Consider the following 9051-nt stretch of genomic DNA (forward strand, 5'->3'; position numbering starts at 1 on the left):
CAGGAGTATGGCAACAAAAGAATAATCCGCATGTGCTCACACCGCAGGATGGCTATAATGGCCCTGAATAGAACAACGACTAAGTCGCTACTAGTGTGTGAGTGCTTTAAGGCACTGAACAATCTAGCGACGGAAAACCAAGTTACTTTACTTTAATCTCTGGATACAGTGGCATCAAATGCAATGAGATATCGTTATCAACCGTTAGCTAACCGAGGAACGCCAGAAGGAGTGGGGATGGGCCACTAGCTGCAGGCAGACCAAAATACTCATCAGTTCAAATCTAAACTTTACCCGAGTGAAGGAAATACTTATGTTCGAGAGGAACGAAGTCAAAGGCATGGTCCATATAGGACATGGATACCTCTGCTATCACAGGCATAAGATAGGACTCGCAGATAGCCCCCTCTGTATTCTTTGTGAAAAGGATGCTGAAGCAACTATTGACATCATTTTTCACTGTCCCTTGATTGCGGGAAACGCATAAAGCTTACGGGTAGTAAATTCAGAAAACAGTCCGAAATATAGGCTAATAACGTGGCTGCGGTCCTCGCCGTATCAAAAGGGCTTTGGGGTCACGCTTAGGCTCACAAGGGGACCCGACGGGATCACTCACACACCAGGATCTCGTACCCTCTCAACCCAGTAAATAATAATAATAATAATAATAAAAAAAATGTCTACTGTAAAGAGTATATTTCAGGTTAGGCTGATTTTTTTATCTCAAAAATACAACCATATAGTGCGATGAAAAACTAAAAAGGACTTAATTTAACAGTTTTGACAAGGTTGTGGTGGAAGAATGATAAAGAGAGCCAGAAAAAAGTATCGATTATTTCAAAAATTCCAACTTCAAGCCGAAAGTTTTGAAGTCAAAGTTTTTCAAATAGTTAAATGATGTGCAAGGTCTTTATCGAACGAGAAACCAATATAGGGAAAGAAACAACAAAATTATTGCTCAACTGAGAATCTGTTGCAAATATAGCGAAAATAGCTTAAACAAAATAATATTAATGATATTACTATTAATGGAAGCAGAGAAAGTGGAATAGAGAACGTATGAACTAGATACAATTACATGCAAACTTATAATCTTGTTTTAAAGTATAATGTTAGATGTTAAAAATAGGGTTAAATCAGGCTGGAGTCTAGATCGTAGAATACATTAGTAGTCGTATATTTAAAACTTAATTAGATTACCAAAATATAATTTTTATTCGCAATTTCCTGTAAAACTATAAAAAAGGTCAAATTGATTTTTAAAAATACAATGAAATTGGTAAAAGAAAAACATATTTATTATTAGAGCTGTGATTGACATTATTTTGTAAATGGTCCTTATGAGCATTATCATAATTTAATCTAACACTATCTTGGTGTTCTTTTTGTCTGATGTGTAAAGGTCGTTTTTTTTGTCCAGTATAACATTTACCACGACTACAAGTAAAACGGTAAACTACTTTAGTTTTTTCCAAGGTTTCGAATTGATCGTTTACTATGTTTAATTATTTTATCAAGTTTAGAGTTTATACTAAAAGTGATGCTTATTTAACAAAAAGTTTTTAATCTTTTGATTTTCCCTGAAATTTTACCATAATTTGCGATAGTAATAAATCTATTGGGATAAAATTCCTTTTGATAATGATATAATCATTCTATTCAGGCCGTTTCTCCAACTTTTTCTCGAAACACACACTCGAAAAAATTGACATTATAAAGAACTTAATCGATTTATATAATCTATTTTTGGATGATAAGTTTTAAACTTATAACTTAAAACTAGTAAAACGTTACCTTTTTTAAAAATAAATTTCCACAAAATGTTATAGAATAACAAATTGATAAAGACTAAAAAAACTCAACAACAGGAACCTTTTTCAGTATTCTAATGACATCATAAAACAAGAATTTAATGCTCATAGAACTATTACGATCCCATACAATGGTAAAATTTCAGAGAACACCAAATAAAACTCATCCGAATTTTTTAGTAAATTTACTTTAAATATTTTCAAAAAGGCCGAAATTTGATTAGTTTCCAACATTTGTTAATAATCCGCGTTTTCATTTTTTAAAATTAAAAAACTCGTAACTATGTCAAAAGATTTTGTTTGTGTGGAAAATCGATAAGGTATGGGTCATTTCATTCATTTAGAAAAACAACATGTTTAAGTGACGAATGATTCTGTGACTTGGCCAGAGACTGTTTGCCTGATTTAAATGAATACGGTCTTGGATAGACAAAATTAAACCAAGAATTGACTGACTATTCTCTCCCAGATATACAAAAACAAATGACCTCCAACTTATGGGAAAATATTGTTTTAAACAATATTAACAGGTGCAAATTCTGAAAGAAGAAAATAATTTAAAAGTAAAACGATTTGTCCCTTTTGGTCTCCGTTTTTTATTTTGTTTTTACTAATGCAATACTAACAGTACTAACTTTGTTTTTACCAGTAACTAATGTGATAAACCAACAATTTTTTTCACAATGTGAAAAGGGTAGAATAAATCATTGATTGTTAAATTAAAAACATAGCAATATTTCTCATTCTCAACATAAATAGAATCTAACTGCATTGTCGGATAATTTTTTTTTGTTATAATAATAGATTTAATGCTTTCACAATGATTCATTTTGATGAAAAGAGATATTTCGGGTTTCACTCGTGTAAAAAACTACAAATTTTGCCAACGTTTCGTGAACACTGCAGTTCACTTCTTTAGGTCAGCCTTGAAGAAGTGAGCTGCAATGTTCACGAAAAGTCGGGAAAATTCGTAGTTTTTTACACGAGTGAAACTCGAAATATCTCTTGTCATTTTTTTTTCACAAAGATTTGGCCCTTCAATCCGGATCGCTCTAATCAATTGCAAAAGTGCAGCTTAAAAAAGAAAATTTGGCATATTAGATTGAGCTTCCGAAAAATTGCATTTGTAAATTACGAGAATAAAAAATAACAAGTTTCTATAACGCTTGTATATACTCTAAATTTTATTACTGTTTCTTGGGCAGATGAAGAGACAGGAAGATGCGTCGGGAACTTAAATATCTCGTTAAGGAGAAGGTGGAACTATGAAAACAATGTTTCAGCGATTGTTTGCTACTTGACTAATGGTAAGTTTTTTAAATAATTAACTTTATTAGTAATATGAGATCGTCTGGACATGTTTACGACATAATTGAAAAAATCCTACATTGACTTATAATGCTCCGGAGTGTTCATCACGTTGAATTTTACTATTTATAAGTACTAATATTTATTTCCGTTCATTATTATTTTTTGTTTAAACTTGTTTTAGGGTGCACATATCGTACCCTGCCAACTGTTTACGTGCATATATGAGAGACTGCCAACTGTACACGTGCACATATGCATTTGGTTGCGCACTGGTACAACTGTGCATATGCACAAATAGGACACTCCCAACTATGCACTTCGAGAGTTAGACGTGTAAAGATGGGACACTCCCAAGTGTGCACTGCCAAATAATAGATAAGATTTTTAAATTACAGGTTCACGTGCATAGCTGGTATAATCTTAACTGTGCATGTGTACAGATGAGAGACTCCCACCTGTGCACGTCTAAATTAATACTGTCAGACTTTCAACTGACAATTTTACGTGCACGATTGGGACACTCTTTAACTTTACACGTAGACAGATGGTTGAAATCATCAATTTAACTTAAAACAGATGTTTCGCTCTCAACTGTGCACGTCTCAATTACTCTGATGAGATTTTTAACTTAAAAGTCCACGTGAACATACAATACACTCCCACTGTGCACGTTCCGATTAAAATAATTAGTTTTCACTTTAAAGCCAATATGCATAGATGGCGCCCTCCCAACTATATACGTCTTACTTAATATGATCATATCTTCCACTTAAAACTCTTCGAAAATGTATAACAATCGTTATATGTCAAACAAATTTTTTGAACGATTTAGGAACAGCGTTACTGACAAACATTGTTCTTTGATAGTACTGTATGACACATGTCACAGTGGTATGATGTACATTTTTTCTGTGATCGTTTAGTAACAACTTCATAACACTGCTATGGGGATATGAGACAAAAAAAATGGTTGTTGTATTTTTCTTGCACTTAGTTGTAATTTTAAATAATAGACTTTCACGCATTGTGCCCTACATACATAATCGCACGCTTAAACTCGTTGAAAAATTACACTCGCCAGAGGTTTTAACCCTACCAACACTACTTAACCCGTATATGTACCTAGCCGATACCGTAGCCACTTGCGCTATTGAACCGCTTGAACGTTAGCCACATAATCTCGTCCATGCTTTTTGTTAAAAAAACTTGGGCCCTCTCAGGAATATAATCATTATTTTTTCAATCTCGATGTACTATAAGGCGCGGTTGAAAAATTCTAAGCTGCAAATTTAAAAATGAAAGGCCCAAACGTCGACACAAACTGGTCTAAAATCGTTACAAAATAGTTCACCCTTAATGTTCCATATCTGTGACATGTGTGACATCCTAATGACGTAACAGTTATATCACCTTGTGATATACTTGTTTCACTATATAATTACAGAACTGTTACATATTATTACTATAACAGCGTTGCAGAGCTGAAAATTCACAGAACAAGATTACAGAACCTTTTATGTTCCATCCCTGTAACACGTGTGACATTCTAGTGACAGTATTTGGCATTTCAGAACTGTTACTCATCCTTATTGAAGCAGCGTTACAGAACAGTGTGAGCTTTATGTTTTGTAATTGTTATGGCAGGCAGTTATAACAATGTTATGCATAAATGTTACCTGTTTCTTGTGTAACATTTACAAAACGTGTCCGCTGGTTATGAATGGATATGCTCAGAGTTAGAAGTATTCTATATGTGAACGCAGACTTGTTAAGTATCCTATCTCATTATTTGTGACCTGCACAGTTGGGACGGTGCGATCTGTACAAGTGGACTTTTAGTTGAAAATCTGACCTTATTAATTGAGACGTGCACAGTTTGGAGGGCACCACCTGGGTTTTAGGACTTCTAAATAAAGATTCTAATTCTAATAATTGATACTCGCACAGCCGAGAGTCTCCAATATGGGCCGTACCCAGTTTCGAGGATACCGTCAGTAAAAGTGGACTTGTAAACTCAATATATGATCGTATTAATTGAGACGCGCACATTTGGGAGGGCACCATCTGCCAATGTGGACTGTTAAGTTAATAATCTGATAGTATTCATTGAGAAGTGCACAGTTGGGAGGTTACCATCTGTGCATGTCGACTTTTAAATAAAAAGTCTGCTCCTATTAAATGATACGTGTATAGTTCTGAGTCTCTTATATACGCACGCTTACTTTTAGATCAGATACATTGGGGAGTATAACATCCATTCACGTAAACTTGCAATTTTAGAATTTGATCGTATTATTTGAGACTTGCACATTTCGGAGTGTCCCAACAGTGCACGTCAAAATGTCGACGTGGTCAGATGGGACACTCCCGACTGTGCACATAAAAATGTAGACGCGCACAGGTAGCATGTGCAGTTGTGCCTGTCGTTAATAACGTGCAGATTTGTACCAGTGGCCACCGACGGGCACAGATGGGCTCATGCACAATTGCTCCGTGCACAGACGAACCTTTTCATATTCTATCAAGTGTTTTGCTCAATGGGTTCTACGCAAAACAGAACCATAGTTCACTGAAGGAGTCTCCTTAAAATATACCCGTCATAATGCGTATGGATCTAGTTATCCTTAGTTGACAATTAACAAAATACTTGATTCTTGTACTCCAAAGCATCATCGCATGACCTAGGAAGTCAATCATGGGTTTTTAGATTTTTTAAAGTTTTAAGAGTTCAAACAAATACCCATACGATATGGAAGAAAAAATTTGCTTTTACTCAATCTGTGTCATGTACAGGTTCCTTTGATGTTTATGACTTTGAGTCATGGCAAAAGCGTCTATGGTGACTAGATCTTTGCTGCCCTGCGAGTTTTTACAACATCCTTTTCGTTCTCCTGTAAGGATGTCACTCCTCGGAGTGAAAATATACGTTTTCTTCAATAATATCTGCAAGTAATTTATAAACTATTGTAAGACAGGCTATCGGTCGAAATACAGATGGATTTTGACCGTCTAGTATGGACCTCAAGCTTTCTAGTTACTTCCGCTTTTGAAAACCGTTGAAACGTCTGCAGCTGTTATTTTATTTAGCTTCATTCCAGGGTCACTTTTTGTTCTTGCTTTCTCGAGTTGGTACCACACTGTATCCAAATTGCTTCTGTTAGTTTTTCTCCAATCACCCGAGTATTTAGTCAAGTCTTCTAACATCAATTATTTGCCGTTGAGAGTCTATAATCTCATAAAAATTTCTAGTGTCAATGTCTCGATATACCAAGGATGGATGATTTTATTGACATAGTGTATCAGCTTTCTGATTCTATTTCCTTTCTTATATTGAGTCAATCGATCCATTTTATACCTGACTTTGCTGATGAACATATTCAATTTGAACTCTCATGGTGGATCTCGATTCCTTCCTGGGGAAAAGATTTCTGTTGTAGGCCTAGTTCTGGGGCCCAACGTTTCAACGGCTGCTACAGATGCACAGTATACAAGAATTTGCATATCTAACGCAGTTCGTGTCGCGTTCAAATGCATAGACAAAACCTTGTTGTTCAGGTATTCTATTAGTGCACGCAGATAATTTTTGTGATTTTCATATTGGGCAAAGAATGCCTTCGCATTTGTTTTACATGTCTGAACTCTAGTAAAACATGACCAAAATTATTTTCAAGGTGCTGCAGTTTTTCTAGGGTTTTCGCTTTTCGCTGTTGTCCTCATCTTCTAAGGGCAGTTCATCAATAGCCAGCTGCCCTTTCACTTTCATTCTGATTGCTGCTATTTCAACAGCCGCAAGCAATTTGTTTTCCGATATTGAGCGTACCGAGAATCGATGATTTTCGCTCCTAACGGTTGGCTCACTTTCATCTGCAAAAAAATAAAGGCGCATAACATTTCTGTTCATATAGTATGTCCATTTTAACCACCTCGTTCGTTGCTGATCTTCTGCTCTTGGCTCTAGTTGTATTAGACTACCGTCCTCTGGAGGATGTGGTGGTGGCGGAAAGAGTTATATAAACATTCACTTTTTTGAAAATCCCGGATGTCTGTTTTATGCTCGAGGACCCGGTAGGAAATAACTTGAGATCACATAGGTTATTTGTTTTGTTTAAGAGACCCAAAATCTTCGATGGGAACGAGGACCGGAAAGAGTTATTTAAACATTCACTTTTTTTTAATTTAGGATGTCCTCGTTATGCACGAGACCCCGGTAGAAAATTACACAAGATTCCTTATAATCGTACTTTTTAAGAGTCCCGATGATCCTCCATGGGAACGAGGACTGAAAAGAGTTATTCGAAATTCTCGAACATTCACTTTTTAGAGAAAACGTGAGTATCTTCGTTATGTTCGAGGGTCCGGTAGAAATTTTTTTGTGATTCCTTTGGTTAGTTCTTTTTTTTAAGAGTCCCGATCATCTTCGATGGGAACGAGGACCGTGAAGAGTTATTTAAAATTAGCGAAAATTCACTTTTTACAAAAAACCCGGACATCCTCGTTATGCTCAAGGAGTGGTAGTAAATTAATTAAAATTCTATTGTTTGAAACAATATACCAAGTGTAACTTATGGTTGGTGAATTCAGTACCTTTTTGGTACGATTATCTTCCATTTTCTTGTGATTCCTCTTTTAGGTATGACGTAAGCCCTCTAATAATTCAACATGGATACAGCGATTTATTCAAGATTTATGCAGCGAATTATCCGCCAGATTCCCCATTAATATAAGTCGGGCCTCAATTATACATGATGGTTAAGGGGCAACCAGATTTACACAACGGATGAGATGCGTGGAACTTTCCGGAGCGACTTTCTTGCTGGTCGCATTCGATCTAGAACTGACTTTGTAAGTGAGTCATTTCTGCGGGCGGGGACGATGGCACTCGCAGTGCGGCCAGACCCCGTACTACATTATGGTACTTATTTACGCTACTAATGGCGTCATTAAGGAGCAGAATGTATTTAAACACCTACTGTGTTTATTATGACAACTGGCCAAGAAAATAAATAAGTTAAATATATTTTGATTTTGGTTAAAAAGCATGAAGTGTTTTTAGCTCGTGAAACTCCTGAAACTCGTGAAACAATGTCTGCTGAAACAATTTGCTAGCAGCCCCCGTGAATCTTGCTTTGCGACAAACTCGAATTGGAGCTGGTTGTGAATTCGGGTAAATTCGTGAAAAGTAATACAGTTTTCAGAAATCCTATTCGCCCTAATTCATCAGACATTTTTAGAGATCTAATTAATTTAAATGTGCCTGCGTGTATAAAATTAAGTGTATGTCATTTCATTTTAATTCGCGAGAAGTCAAGTCTCGCCTCAATTCGCCAGCGCTAACTCGGTTGAGGAATTTCCTAGTCAATCGAATTATTAAATTATAACCAAGACGCTAGGCATGTAGGATCCGTTATAAGTTTATCCTTATGAGTCCTGTAGCTCATTGGCCAGCCTCTGGACTCCATACACTTGGGATCGCCGCTTAGTCTCAAAGCATGCCATTTTTTTTTTCTTCTGGAAATCACCTTGACCACGAATATGGTGAATTGACACACATTCAATTCACGCTGGCTGAATTCGTTTCAGTGAATCAGAATTCAAATGCGGGCGAATTTAAATATGTTAATTCGCCGCAATCCGCCCCAATTCCTTTTTTGCTGGGTTCGCGTTGTAAATTTTCTTGAAATTTTGGTCCATCAAACGGTTTAATAAAACTTTTGTGGTTTCGTGAAACATTTCAATTGGCGGCAGGAAAATACTAACTGCGTATTATGAAAATTATTATCGGACGCACGTTTCATAATTATTTTTTGATTATTTAATTATGTAGCACAGTATGTTATGATAACTATCCTTTAAATTCAAGAATAAAAGATTTTCGCAAAACAAATTTCATTTTCATTGGAACAAGGATTACATGATTTTTAATTTTAAA

The 9051-nt window shown here is 35.8% G+C and overlaps 1 protein-coding gene across 4 annotated transcripts in view; it reads left to right on the forward strand.

Moving 5' to 3' along the window:
• Positions 1-9051, forward strand: part of LOC117175653 (diphthine--ammonia ligase) — a 266248-nt gene that overhangs the window by 230228 nt on the left and 26969 nt on the right. For all 4 annotated transcript variants that reach the window (XM_033365366.1, XM_033365368.1, XM_033365370.1 and 1 more), the window contains one exon: positions 3017-3118. In XM_033365366.1, coding sequence (XP_033221257.1) covers positions 3017-3118 — 102 coding nt within the window. The remainder of the gene's footprint in view (positions 1-3016; positions 3119-9051) is intronic.

This window comes from Belonocnema kinseyi, chromosome 6 (assembly GCF_010883055.1).
Source record: "Belonocnema kinseyi isolate 2016_QV_RU_SX_M_011 chromosome 6, B_treatae_v1, whole genome shotgun sequence".
Classification (NCBI taxonomy): Eukaryota; Metazoa; Arthropoda; class Insecta; order Hymenoptera; family Cynipidae; genus Belonocnema; species Belonocnema kinseyi.